Raw genomic sequence first — 14,438 nt, 5'->3', positions numbered from 1 at the left:
AATCTTCATTCTGTCACAAGGCCTTAATGACTTTTTAAGGCACACGGAAATCCTTGGGATCCCACCATAGCAAGGTCAGGGAAGAGCAGCGTCAAAGATCTTTCTGTGCGGTGGAGGTGGCAAAGGATGTGGGAAAGCTGGTAGGGGGTGTCTGGTTAGGGAAACACTTCTGATGTTGAAGAAGTAGGCAGGTGCGGCAAGCCTTGATGTATAGTGACTGCAGCGTGATATACAGACACACAGACAGTGATCGCAGTGTGATATACAGACACACAGGGAATGCAGTGATGTACAGACACACAGACAGGGAATACAGAGCTGGTAAGGAAGAGAAGCATGATAGGACTGGATACATGAAATGGAAATATCGGGGCCCAAATTCTCATTTTCCTTTAACCCACACGTAGTGTTCAGTGTGCTATAATGTGTGTAACATTGTATCCAATGTATGTAACATTGTATCTACATGAGGAAGCATGTTCATATTAGCAAGGGAATCCATGGAAGTAGAGGTAAAAGAACACCAAAAGCCAACACTGAGATCAAAGATGACTTTAAAAGGTGTGAGGAATTCTACCAAGGACAAAAGGTGGGTGGTTGCTGTTTGTTGTTAGTTGAGTAGATAGTAGAGATTCAGTATAGCACCTACAGAACTAGAAGAGACTCAGCATAGCACCCATCCACACCATGCTAGAAGCCTCTCTTTCCAGAAACATAAATCTCAGGACGTGATGGACATCTCTTGGTGGGATCGAGCTTGGAAGAGCCTTTCCCTGTGTGACCCTGGAAGATGGAAGCGTGAACCTCGGACTCCATCCCATGTGTTGTTTCCTAGAGACAATCGATGAAGATCTGTAAATCCAGTTCCTCTTCCGCCAACCTTCCCTTCCTCTTTTCCTCAGAAAATTTTAGGGCAAATTTAGGGCAAAGGCTCATGTTCATCACTGTAATTTTAAGGACTTAATGAATGGTTGTTCTATAAAGATATAAATGAATCATTGCTAGCTGTGACGCTTGAGGCCATGCGAGACCACTAATGTGAAACTCAGCGTGGCCTGGTTTTTCTAACAACCAGGCAGGAGTGCGTGCTGATTAGGACTCATGCGTCCTCACCTCCTTTCTTGAGTTGTATGTCAGAAGCTGAGACACACAAATGGCATCCGGGTCCCTTTCCTTTGCGCAGCTCTCCTGTCATTTGACGAATATTCACTTTATCACTCTCTGCCTCTCTCTGCCTCTGTCTCTCATATATCTATATCTATATCTTTCCATACATATGAGAAACATTTTTCTCATCTCAATCTGAGACATGAGGCCCGAACGTAGCACACATTTTACTTGGCTTCTTTATGATGTGGGAGACTTCTGGAGTTATGAAGTACCCATGACTTCCTGTGTGGGCAAAGTTCAACTTGAACCAGTATTTGCACTAACATCTATATGATCAGTGTAGAGAGGAGAAAATCTCCATCTTCCGGAAGAATCAATAGGCACAGAGCAGTGAACCGTGGAGAGGCGGAGTCTGAGAAAAAAAGACTCGACCGTGTGATAGAGTCAGGGTCTTGACCTCTCTGATAAAGCCACTGCAAAACGCATCCCTTCTTGACTGTCCCTACAGAGGCTGAGGACCAGAGCTCCGAGGAGGATCGTGGGGACAGCCAGAGCTCCGAGGAGGAGTCTCGGGGAAATGCTACTGATGAGGACAAGGACAAGGACACATTGGAGAGGCCACCACCAGAGGACCTTCCACCACACACTCGCCGGGCTTGTGCTGCTGATCAGCAAGGACCCCCACCACAGCGAGGCCAGCAGCGGCCGCCACGCCCACCTCCTCCAGAAAACCAAGATCAGCAGCCACAGGTGGAAGGTGAGACCCAGGCGTGACTCCCAGGTCTCCCGGGAATTGGCCAGGAGCCCACCCCAGGGGCAGCTGTGGCCTGAACCCGGCCAGGGCCCGGATCGCACACCCTGCAAACAGAGCCCGAGACATACCACGTTCAGGCAGACTGCTGCTGAGTATCCCATGCAGATGTTCTGAGAAAAGGCAGCAAGGAAAATTTCATGAAGCTCTCGAAGAGAGTTTGATTTTGAAGAGAACTTCCCTTCTCCAAACTTCCCTTTCCCGGGGATTGCCTTGTTCCTCCTTTCCCTGGATTGCCTCCTTTCCCTTTCCTGGGATTGCCTTGTTCTGCTGTTCACAGGCGAGTACCTCAGTGTCCTCTGCGATCATTCTCTGACTCAATGACTTCCAAGTTCACCCTCATGCTCAAGCTACAAGGAATCTTTGTGAGGAGAAGGAAGTGGAGTCTAAATTGCAAAGTGTGCGGTGCCGCCGTCTCTCCACAGCACCCCCTAAAAACTTTAGCTATCCAATTATCCAGGGTACCCATGTAAGCCAGTCACTGTGTTTTCTGCAATGATACCACACATGACATGTTTTTATCTCATGCAATGCTTATTGGAAAACTTCTGAATCTGTTCGCAGAGGTGCACAGTTCTTTTTCTTCTTTTCTTTTTCCTTTCTTCCCTCTTTTCTCCCTTCTTTCTTCCTTCTTTTTTCTTTCCTTCAACTATCCTTTCTTCTAGATTTGTTTCTCAATTGAATTGCCTAAATTCTAAATTTCTCATCTCTGTTGTGGTTTAATTGCACAATATACCATTGCTACTGCGCAACAATTTTTTAATCAAGCACCTGTTGATCTGCCTTCAAATTTGCCAGTACATAGCAGTGATGGCTTTTGTAGGGACACTCGTGTTCATGAAGTTCCATGACTCCGGAAAGGGCTTAGAAACCTCCTCACAGCACTCTGCCCCAAACCTGCTTTGTCTGTTTCTTTCAGAAAATGATTAAGAAGATGATGCCCATCAGAAAGTCATGTCATTGAATAAAGTGGCCATAACTGTTTCTTCAGTGTCTCAATAAAATAATCAGCATGCAATCTCTGATGATCTCTCTTTCTGGGGGTGGGTGAGTCTGTAATTTGAGGATACCTTCTCGCAGCTCCTCCCCACAAGCCTCTTTTCCTGTGTTCCACAAGCTTGCTCCTACATGAATCTCTGTTCTTCCAGTGGTCCCTGGGTGGTACAAGATGAATGCAATTGTTAAAACCATTCAAAATATTTAATAATATTAATATGATCTGGAGAAAGTGAGACTGTGACACATTTGAGGAAATTTAACAGGATGAAGATTCTTTAAAATTCTCAAAGCAATTGATCCCGATCCTTAGGATATAAGTATGGTTGCGGGTTGCTTTTTCCTGAATCTTGTTGCTGTCTTTCCACTGCTTTATTTTTGCTTCATTCTTTCTTTCCCTCTATCCTCCATTATCCTTTATTTGCTAAAGGATACATTTCTGAGTGGCTTCTGTGGCTGAATTTTATAGAAGAGGTGGAATAATGAATCTGGAGTCTTCAAACAAAACTAAAAGGTCTAGAAGCCAGATATAAGACTCATAGCATTATTCTAGGGAATACAGATTCATTACAAATTTATGTAAAAATGTATTTATTATAGCTGCAGGGATAGTGAAAATGTCACAAAGGACTTACTGTTCTTTTATCTATTATCTAACTATCAGAGAAATAGTCTACTGCAAAGACATAGACCAACAACTTCCAAAGGTAGCAAAGATACAAATTTACAGACTCTACAGTTTTACAAACCCCTATTTCCTTAGTGAGTTTGAGTTTCTGTAAGAAAATGCCATGGAAAAGGTGGCTTGAAAACAATAGAGATGTGATTCTAAAGTTCTGGATGTACATCCACTGGGCTGTCAGCAAGCCTGGGCTGTCCTCATGTACTCATGAAGGGGAAATTTGGTGAGAAACCCATGCCCTAATTCCTCAGTGCAGAAATAACATTGCAACCACACATCCTCATGATGTAATCTAAGCCCGAGGACCACCAAGGATTGCACCTCATGAGTTTTGGAAGGATGTATACAGTGTGTAAGATATACACTGTGAATTGATTCCCAGACCGGCCACAGTCCAACATCTGACAATGCATGCTGAGGAAAGATGTCATGGGAGTGCAGGGAGAATCAGCTTACCTGCAGGGAAGACAGGATGAAGGAAAGTAGAAAACACCAGCACTCACCCAAGGCACATGCATCAAGTGCTGAGATAAAGAAGTGTCTGTTGGGATTGTATTTGTCATATCTAGAAAAGTACTGCCAGTGACAAGCACCCTGCAGCCTCAGTGCTGACATGCAACAGTCATACAGAATAGATGGTAGTGCTGAAGGCAGGAAACATCTTAGACTTCAAGGGAAGGGGTTGTTATTAAGGAATTAAAATAAAAAACAATGACTCACTCATGATATTGATAGTATTCTTAGTGGGAAAAATATTAGGAAGAAATATAGCCGAGGTGTGTTGTAAGCCAGTGTTTTTTTTTTTTTTCTGGTTCCTGAGGTCTTGTTACCACGGAGGTTTTATGTATTTTCCATCACATTCTGGTTCCTGGTAAAATGGAAATTCTCTATAGGCTAGCACACGACATTTGCATGTTAGTTTGGGTGGTAACACTACACCTGTGGGTTAGTTAGAATACACTGTCCTGGGGCTCATGGTAAATGTGTGGAAATGTATTAAGGAATCCCCTCTGCACAACTAAAGTAAAGTCACGTAAAGCCCCTGGTACCAGAAAAATAACGAGGAATTTAAGTTAGAGAAATGTATGTTATTAAATCTGTTCAATTTGAGTCTTTTCCTGATTTCTTATATTGGAAAGCTCATGAGAAGTTAAGATTTAATGATTATTGCCAAATGATTAGAAGAGAATATTTTTTTCATCTTTACTAGCCTTATACACCAACATTTCTACGAATAATGATAATCACTTCGTTTACCTCTGATATTCACATGATGGCTTGAATTGTGATGTATTACAATGGAATTTTACACAGCCATAGAAAGAATAAGATGATGTCATTTACAGGAACATGGATGGACCTAGAACAAATCACGTCATGTGAGGTCAGCCAAGCTCAGAGACACAACGGTGCATCTTATCTCTCATAGGTGGAATCTAGATCTAAAGTACACTGGGACGTGATAACTGATACAGGACTCTAGGCATTTACACACAGTGAGACCAAAGAAGGCCATTCTTAGGGGAGGAACACAGGTGCAAAGCTTCTGTGGCTCTGATCATACAAAATAATATTTATCAGAATGAACTCCAGGAAATGAAAACAAGAAGTTTTTTTTTCTTGCTTGCTGTTTTTCTTTCCTTTTTGTTCTGTTTGTATATTTATCTATCTTTGGGAGAGTGAGGGGGGGCACAGAAATGGAGGGACAAAAGGTGAACAAATGTAGCCATGATCCTCACTGGACACTCTGTAGAAAATGAACGATACAAGTTGTGGGCGGGGATGGGAAGGAAAAACAGAGAGAGCAAGGGAAGAGGAGACAATGTGCAAAAAGAAATGTACTTTTAACTTGACGTATGTAACTTTATAATAAAAAATAGGGATTAAAAAATTCAAACAGCAATGTGATGTATTGTGTGAAGCATTAACCTTTCCCTGCAAATTTATATCATTGGAGTGAAGGGGGAAGATTTTGACTGCAAACGTAAGAAAGTATTGTCTGAAGCTGGAACAGACAGTAAGGAAGATAGCATGAGTGGTGTCTCGGGGCAGAGTGCCACACCCGCATGCAGGGCATTTACATCTTGGCTAAATTCAGAATGGATATGACTTATTGAATTCAAAATAAAATGGATGGTGCAAATACAAGAAATCAGATCCATTCTTATTTGCATCTCAGAACCTTTCAATCATCGCTACTCAAAAAGGAAGTTACTGGACTCATTCAGTAAATCCTGAGCAGAACTGGCAGTCTCCTTGGCTTGGGTCAGAGTTCACACACACACACACACACACACACACACACAAAGGTAAAGGGTATTCTCTCGCTGCTCAGGTGAATTAATTCTTCATAGTGATAGTGATTTGACTGCGGTAAACGGACTGTGTCCAGAGGGGCTTGGGGAATGGACTCGCTGTATTGTCTAACAGCTCAAGGGCAGAGACACCGCCTCGGTGGGCACACTGATCCGCGTGGCCTTCTCCAGACCCCTGGGGCAGAGGTAAGCTAGCGAGCCTCCCGGACACGGTCTGCACACTTACCGGTAATCAGCCCATCTGACTTCCTTTTTCTTCAGCACTGGCTGTTCACTGAAGATAACTAACGCATCTGACCCCCCCCAATCCTCAGCTCACACTAAGGATCAGCAGGATCTGCCTTGAGATTCTTCTGGGGGCCTTCTTCGTGATGAAATGCACCCTCACATCTTCATGGCCAATCCTGAAAATCACACCTCGTGAATTAAAGTGAGTGAGACTTCAAATTCTGTCAGACAAATTAGTCTGCACCCAGGGTGGTCATTCTGGTAATTGTTTGACCAGTCTTTTGTGTCATTACTTTCTCTCGGTGTAGTCACACCAAGCAAAGCAAGTGCATGTCACAGAGCTCAGAGACCCCACACTGAAGGACCAGTGAAGGGGAGGGAAGGGGCACCCAGGGGCCTCCCTGTGTCTCTTCTGTCTTTTCTATAATACCCTGCAGCTCTGGGGTTCCTCGAGGAAAGCTGGCCATGGTGGGTGGGGTGTGGTAATGGCCGTTTTCTCAGCCAGCACCATTCTTCTCAATAATGAGAAGTAAGTTGGGATGTCTTTCAAAGGATGAATAGAGGGTTTCTACAAAGGAAAAGGAGCTTTATGATCAGTAGAAAGTCCTGGAAAATAGTTTAGCTACAAGGAGGAGTTAACAGACTTTCATGTAAATATTTGCATGCAATTTTTTCTTAATATCTAACGTAGTTCCAGAGATTTCCTATGATGCTTCATAATTCTATCTTTTATTTTTTCTCAATTTTGTATTTAATGCTTTAATTTAATAGGAAATGTTTTGCTGGGGACTGGTGGCTCACACCTGTAATCCTAGCTATTTAAGAGGCTGAGATCTGAGGACTGGGAAAGTCCATAAGACTCCAATCAAGCACCAAAAAACAAAAACAAAAACCCAGCCAGCAGTGGAACTGTGGCTCAAGTGGTGGAGTGCTAGCCTGAGCAAAAAAACCAAGATGCTAAGCCGATGTCCTGAGTTTAAGCCCAGCACCAGCACATGGAAACAACAAAACAAGTGTTTTCTTTGTTTTTGCAGGAACCATCAATCTAAAACCCCTGCTAATGTTTCAAGCAGTCCTTTCCCTGCTTGGACTGGTGCAGACTGTGAACTCGGTAAGTGGAAGAAGTTCAAGCAAACATGTTTTGAGGGAGAGACTGTAGGCTTCATCATCCCTTCCTATGAAGTCAGTTACATAAAAAACTACAAATGGAAAGACAGTCCTGGTCTTTTTATTATTTTTGGTTGGTCATGGGGTTTGAACTCTGGGCCTCGGCGCTGTCCCTGCGCTCTCCAGCTCAAGGTGAGTGCCCTACTGCTTGAGCCACAGCACCACTTCTGGTTTTCTAGTGGTTTATTGGAGATAATAGTCTCACGGACTTTCTTGCCTGGGCTGGCTTTGAACTGTGATCTTCAGATCTCAGCCTCCTGTGTAGCTAGGATTACAGGTGTGAGCCACTGGCACCCGGCCAGTCCTGGTCTTTCTTGTCCTGACTTCCATATCTGGAAGGATTTTTCCTGATTAATGGTGGCAGGGGAGGAAAGAAATAATAGACTTTGATGGGATTTTTGCCTAGAATAATTCTTTCATGCTCAAGAGGTTAAGCTTTGGGGAAGGGGAAAAAGAGTTAAACCTTTCCCAGAAGAAAATGGTTAACTACAATTACAAATCTGTCAGAATCTTTTATAAGTAGTTCTAGCTGACCATGACCATGTTAAGAGTCAGGTCACAAAGATTCTTTAGGATATTCTCTTTAGCTTTCTAACTCAAGAATCTTTTATGTGTTTTCCCCTTAGCATCATTTTGCTTCTGTAGTCTTTTACAGATAACTGAATTTCTTTTCTTCTTTCCTGTGGATTGAAGCACAGGGCCTTGGGCTTGAGGGACAGGCACACTACTATTTATCTACATCCCAGCCCCTAGGGTTGCTTCATGCTTTCCTCCCACTCATTACACATATGTAAGAAATGGGGAAAAATTTTAATACCAGAGCAAAAACTATTTAAATGCAAGAACAAGAACCCTAGTTTATTGCACTATGGATTGTCTAGACTCCTATGTAGTGTGCATTAAGTCATACTTCCCAAGATAAAGTCAATCTAAGTGATTAGTGGAATTAGTTCTATTCCTTGGAAATAATGTTGGGATTTTTATTAACTTGCTTTTTATAAGATTACCTATCTAGAGAGATAATTATAATCTGAGATCACAACCCTTATAAAAAGAAATGTACTGGAACTAGAATAACATGAAGAATAAACTTCCTTGACTTTAGCGGAAAATATTTATTATCCAAGAGAGAATGTTTCAAGATGTGAAAAACCTGTTTCTCATTTTAAATAAAATAACTAACAAGAATCTTTACTCATAATAACCAGTTACACAGAGAACAAGTTTTTAGTACTTATTGCCTGTCCCTGCCAGCCTAGTCACAATGTCACTTCTAATTAGACTGTAACAAACTCTCCCTTAATAACATTTATATGAACACAAAACTACTTTTTCTCTGATTTAATTTTCTATAATCTAATTGTGCTCCTTTTCTCTAAAATTAAGTTCTGCTTCCATCTAGGAGGCCTGCCTTACAGGTATTTTTATAACTTACAGAGATAAAAAATAAAGTTTGTGTCACTTAGCTATTTTGATTTTTACTAAGTACTCATATTTCATTTTCTTTGCATGGCTCCTTATTCAAAGCTAAATTTGACAGATCCAAATAAGCAGAACTTACACCAAGAAGTCTATTGCAAATTCATGAAATAAAATCCTTTGAATTTGCATGATGGCATTTTCAACCAAGCACGTCAGTTGTCACTCACCAAAGGTAAAATTGTAATTTCCCCAGTCTACAAAACAAACAAAAAACCAACCAACCAACCAACCGCACAAGCCATTTGGAGCAATTGAGGATAGTCTTTGTGGATGTAGAAATATTCCAAAGGGGGTGGGGGCTGAACACCTTGCAGTTGCCACCAAAGTCAAAATGACAACAGACAAAAATGTGATAGAAAGATGTGAAGACCTCACTATGTGCCCACTGGTCCCTGTGCCCACTGATCTCCGTGCCCACTGATCTCCGTGCACACTGGTCTCCATGCCCACTGGTCTCGTGCACGAGCCTGTCTGCAGTGACCTTTGAGACCAGGGAGCTCTGTCTACAAACATGGTCAGCACTGAAGATGTCTTTCTCATCATGATAACTGGAGAGCTCATAGTAGGCATACTGGGGAATGGATACATTGGCCTGGTCAACTTCATTGACTGGATGAAGAAGAGAAGGATCTCCTCACTTGATTACATTCTCACCACGTTAGCTATTTCCAGAATATTTTTAATTGGTTCAACGGCACTAAATGGCATTCTACTGGTTCTGAACCCAGATATTTATGCAAATCTCAAAGTCCAGATAGTTCTTTTTAGCTCCTGGACGCTCTTCAATTACTTCAGCATGTGTTTGGCTATGTGCCTCAATGTCTTCTACTTCCTCAAGGTGGCCAGTTTCTCCTATCCCCTTTTCCTCTGGCTGAAGTGGAGAATTGACAGAATGATTCACCGGATTGTCTTGGGGTGCTTTGCCATTAGTTTGCTGGTTGGCTTTACAGTGGTGATAGTCCTGAGTTACAATGATAGGACTTATGATGTGCCAAGTCAGAAACTGAGCAACCCTGAAATGTTCAATGTAAGTAAAAGTCAAGGCTTTGAGCCAATAACTTTATTTAACCTGCTTGCAATGATTCCATTTACTGTGTCATTAATCTCATTTTTCTGTTTTATAATATCCCTGTGGAGACATATTAAGCAAATGAAATGCAATGCTACAGGTTATAGAGATCCAAGCACAGGGGCTCATGTCAGAGCTATGAAAATGCTGACTTTATTTCTCTTTTTCTTTTTTATCTACTGCGTGTTTTCTCTTTTCATTACTTTCAGCTACCTTATACAAGAACAAAAGTTAGCTATGTTGTTTGGTGAAATTATAACAATTCTGTATCCTATGGGACACTCCCTGATGTTAATTGTTGGAAATAATAACCTGAGACAGGCTCTTATCAGGATGCTGATGTGTAGGAAAATAGTGCGTGTGATGTAAAATGTGAGTTTTATGATTGTACTTAAATCTGACTTTCTAGTAACATAAAATGTTTTCTTTCAAGGAGGATCACTTGAGCCATGTTTATAGCCAGCCAGGGTAATATAGCAAGAGACAATCTCAAAGACACAAGGCATGGACATGCACACACGCATGCATTGCACACACACATTTCTAGTAGCTTGGTTCTTGGTTTTCCACTTGATTAATTTATTTTAGATCTATATCTTTAAGCGTTACCAGGTCCTATTACCAAACTAGTAAACATGTGAATTCTCATTGCACTCAACATTTTTATTTGTATATTCCTTCTATTCTACTTTCAGAGAGCACATGTCTCTTCTTGTTTTCTTGGTACAAATATTAATCATGCACTGCTCGTTAAATTCTTTTACAATTTCACTTTGCCAGGAGGTACTGCACTTGTGCTACATTTAATGGTTTCCCATGTTTTCCTACATTTAATGGGTTCCCATATTTTCTTATGTTTAATGGGTTCCCATGTTTTCCTATCACGCACTCTGATTGCTGGCCCTTAACTGTATGGAGTCATCCCACAGGGGAATTATTTTTAAAGGTTTAAAGATTTTTCTATAATAAAGTATGATTTTGCTGTAAAAATATGTTTTTCAGTATTAGAATATTATGGAAACATTGCTTCTGTCATATCTGAGGTTGTGTCTGTTCTAATCTGGCTGTATTCCTACTATTTTCAAAGTCTAATTCTGGACTATTTCAACTACTGATTTCCTTGTATTATACCAAAATGTTTACAGTCTCAATATTTTTGTTTATTGTAGTGTAAAGTTCACTATAAACTCTTAGGAATGAAAGTTCTCCTTTAAGATGGGACTGAGGCAGGAGAAGCACAAGTTCAAAGCCAGCCTGGGAAAAGTTAACAAGACCCTGTCTCAAAACAAAATAAGAATGAAAGGGGTTATGGCTCAAGTAGCAGAGCAAGCTCAAGTCCATGGGTTCAGACCCTAACATTGTCCTTTGAGAACATTTGTAATGAAAATGAAAAATATAAATGTAATCATTTTTTATCATGAATCCTTTATCTTATACCTAGCATCACAAGCTTAGTGATCCTAAATGTTACTTGGCCAATAAGATGACACATTATTTTAAGTGACATTTTTTCATCTGAGCCAGCTAAACATTTTTAGGAGCAAAGAATGCATATTTAGGGCACTCTTTTAATACATCCCACGAGGTGGTTCAGAACCTTGTTTTTACTCGTAACTTGGCCAAACAACACAATGAAGATTCTTCCACAAGTTTCCTTTTTGCCTTCCTAATTTCTAGTAAATTCTTGAGATTTACAGTTGTCTCATAAAATGCAGGATAACCAATTAAGTTTAAATTCAAGACTTCATGAAAATTCTGTTCTTGTACAACTTAGAACATATGTTAGATAATTACTCATTACTTATCTAAAATTCTGGTTGTATGTTAGGAAACAATAGCTCAGACTAAATTAATGGTATACGGGAAAGTATAATCTACTGAGAAGGCAAATGAACATCTGGCACACAGTCTGAGGATCGCCAAACATGTTGTTGAAATGAATTCAGGTTCTAGGAGATGCAGGCGGCTCACGCCTGCCATCCTAGCTACTCAGAAGGGTGAGCTCCGAGGGTCACAGTTCAAAACCAGCCCAGGCAGGAAAGTCTATGAGACATTTTTTCACAATCAACCACTAAAAAGCTGAAAATGGAGCTACAATTCAAGCGGTAGAGCATTAGCCTTCAATGAAAGTAATAGCTCAGGGACAGTGCCCAGGCTCTGAGTTCAAGCCCCAGGACCAATACCCCCCCAAAAAAAAGATTTAATGAAAATAGCTGCAATCTTCATTTATTATTCCAGTTCTCATCACAAGACAGACTGCAGTTAAAGAGGCAAAGAAAATTACAGCAAAGTCTATGAAGGGGGTGTAGAGGCCGAAGGACATCAGGCCAGCTAGAAGCCGGTTGGATATCTCTCTGCTCCGTTATGCCGTACAAATTGGACGCTGTCTTAATGCTCTTAGCAGCTGGGGAGTTTTCAGTAGGCGTCTTGGGAAATGCGTTCATTGGACTAGTAAATATTGTGGACTGGATAAAGACTAGGAAGATGGCCCCCATTGACCTGATCCTCACAAGTCTGGCCATTTCCAGACTCTGTCTCCTATGCGCCATCCTGCTTGACTGTTGTCTTCTGATTGTGCGCCCCGACCTCTATGAGCATGGCACTCGCCTCATGAAGATGAACAACTTCCTCTGGACCCTGACCAACCATTCCAGCGTCTGGCTGGCCAGCTGCCTCAGTGTCTTCTATTTTCTCAAGATAGCCAACTTCTCCCACCCCCTGTTCCTCTGGCTGAAGTGGAGAGTTGACCGGGCAGTGCTCGGGACTCTCCTGGGGTGTGTGCTGCTTTCGGTGTGTCTCACTCTCCCAGCCACTGAGAACTTGAATACGGATTTCAGACAATGTCTCAAGGCCAAGCGGAACACAAACGTAACTCTGAAGTGCAGGGCAAATAAAATCGGGTACATTTCTTTGCACATTTATCTCAATCTGATAATGCTCTTCCCCTTTTCTGTGTCCTTGGTCTCCTTCCTCCTCCTGATCCTCTCCTTGTGGAGACACAAGAGAACCATGCAGCTCCATACCTCCGGGCATGGGGACCCCAGGACCCAGGCCCACGTGGGAGCCATGAAGGCCGTCATCTCCTTCCTCCTCCTCTTCCTTGCTTACTGCCTGTCCTTCCTCATAGCCACTTCTAGCTACTTTATGCCTGAGACTGAATTGGCTGTGATTTGGGGTGAGTTAATAGCTCTAATCTACCCTTCTAGCCATTCATATATCCTAATATTGGGGAATGGTAAATTAAGACAAACATCTAAAAGGGTGCTTTGGAAGGTAAATTATTGTCTCAAAAGAAGAATACCTTAGCCCAAGAAGACTTAGAAAGAAGCAATCATTTCTTAGGAGAGATCAATGTCCCCAGTTTTTCCACTGATATTTGTGTCCTATGGTTAATTACTGTTAGAAACTATTCAGTAGATTCACTACTGTGACTCAGGAAATGCCTTGTACGGTAATTTTGCCTATCTCTGTCTCTTTCTTCCTCTCCTCAGAGTTTGTGTCTTAAAACACATTTCAGAACAAACTGTAGTTGACATCTTCACATTTTTAATCATGAGAGAGGCAGGCATCTTCATAGTCAGTTCTAAATTGCTTCTCCAAATTCAAGCTGTGTGAAGAATTTGAAGCAATAGAAATAGCCTCTTGTGCCGGGTACTGGTGGCTCACACTTGTCATCCTACTCAGGAGGCTGAGATCCAAGGATCATGGTTCAAAGCTTGCCCGTGCAGGAAAGTCTGTGATACTCTTATCTCCAATAAACCACCAGAAAACTGGAAGTGGCGGAGTGGCACTGTGGCTCCAGTGGTAGAGCGCTCCCCTTGAGCTGAAGAGCTCAGGGACAGTTCCCAGGCCTTGATTCAAGCCCCATGACCCACAAAAAAGAAAAAAAGAAGAAGAAAAAAGAAAGAGCCTTTTGTTACATTTGTACCTCTCGGAGACCAACCAGTTCTTCCTCATGGTCTTTCTTCTCAATCATCCAGTGAAACTTCACGTTTGGAGCAGAGTTGATTGTAACAATTCCTCATAAGCACTACAGAATTATAGGAATACGACATAAATTGGTACTGATTACAAGCATTGTAAAGATACAAATTAAATATTGTTGATAGTAAGCTCAAAGATTGTATTTTAAGATTGTCTTTCAATGAATGAAATGTATTCAAACAGTGAAGGAAGCAAGAATTAGGTAGAAACTTTCTGTAAAATAAAGAGCATACTGATGGCTCACTGAAAAGAATGTCTCCATGAAAGAAATAGGTAATTTGATTGTAGTGAACTTGGATTGTACAAAGCAGTAATTATCAAGACAACATATCGAGATGAGCTGTCAATCAAGAGCATCAACACGGAGATATTAAACAGTCAAAGAGCACTGGTTTGGTAGCAGTGTTTGTGTTTTATTACCCTGTGGACAGCTGCCAGGCATGGGGCTGAGAGGGACCTGGAATCAGCACTGGTGGGTGCTGAGGACATAGCATCAGCGCTGGTGGGTGCTGAGGACACAGCATCAGCACTGGTGGGTGCTGAGGAGGACACAGCATCAGCGCTGGTGGGTACTGAGGGGGACATAGCATCAGC

General features: G+C 41.7%; 2 protein-coding genes across 2 annotated transcripts; both read left to right on the top strand.

The window, feature by feature from the left end:
* The first annotated feature begins 9,302 nt into the window (after positions 1 to 9,302).
* Positions 9,303 to 10,229, top strand: LOC105992198 (taste receptor type 2 member 8). The gene has a single exon (XM_013025021.1). The coding sequence runs from the start codon at positions 9,303 to 9,305 to the stop codon at positions 10,227 to 10,229; it is 927 nt and encodes a 308-aa protein (XP_012880475.1).
* A 1,995-nt stretch (positions 10,230 to 12,224) lies between these two features.
* On the top strand, positions 12,225 to 13,166 carry LOC105992197 (taste receptor type 2 member 7-like). The gene has a single exon (XM_013025020.1). It carries the CDS (start codon positions 12,225 to 12,227, stop codon positions 13,164 to 13,166), a length of 942 nt encoding a protein of 313 aa, XP_012880474.1.
* The last annotated feature ends 1,272 nt before the right edge of the window (positions 13,167 to 14,438 follow it).

The sequence above is a fragment of the Dipodomys ordii genome, unplaced genomic scaffold (genome assembly GCF_000151885.1).
Source record: "Dipodomys ordii isolate 6190 unplaced genomic scaffold, Dord_2.0 Scaffold81, whole genome shotgun sequence".
NCBI classification, from domain to species: Eukaryota; Metazoa; Chordata; class Mammalia; order Rodentia; family Heteromyidae; genus Dipodomys; species Dipodomys ordii.
Note: the sequence above shows the minus strand (reverse complement) of the source record. Positions and strands in the feature narration are given on the sequence as shown.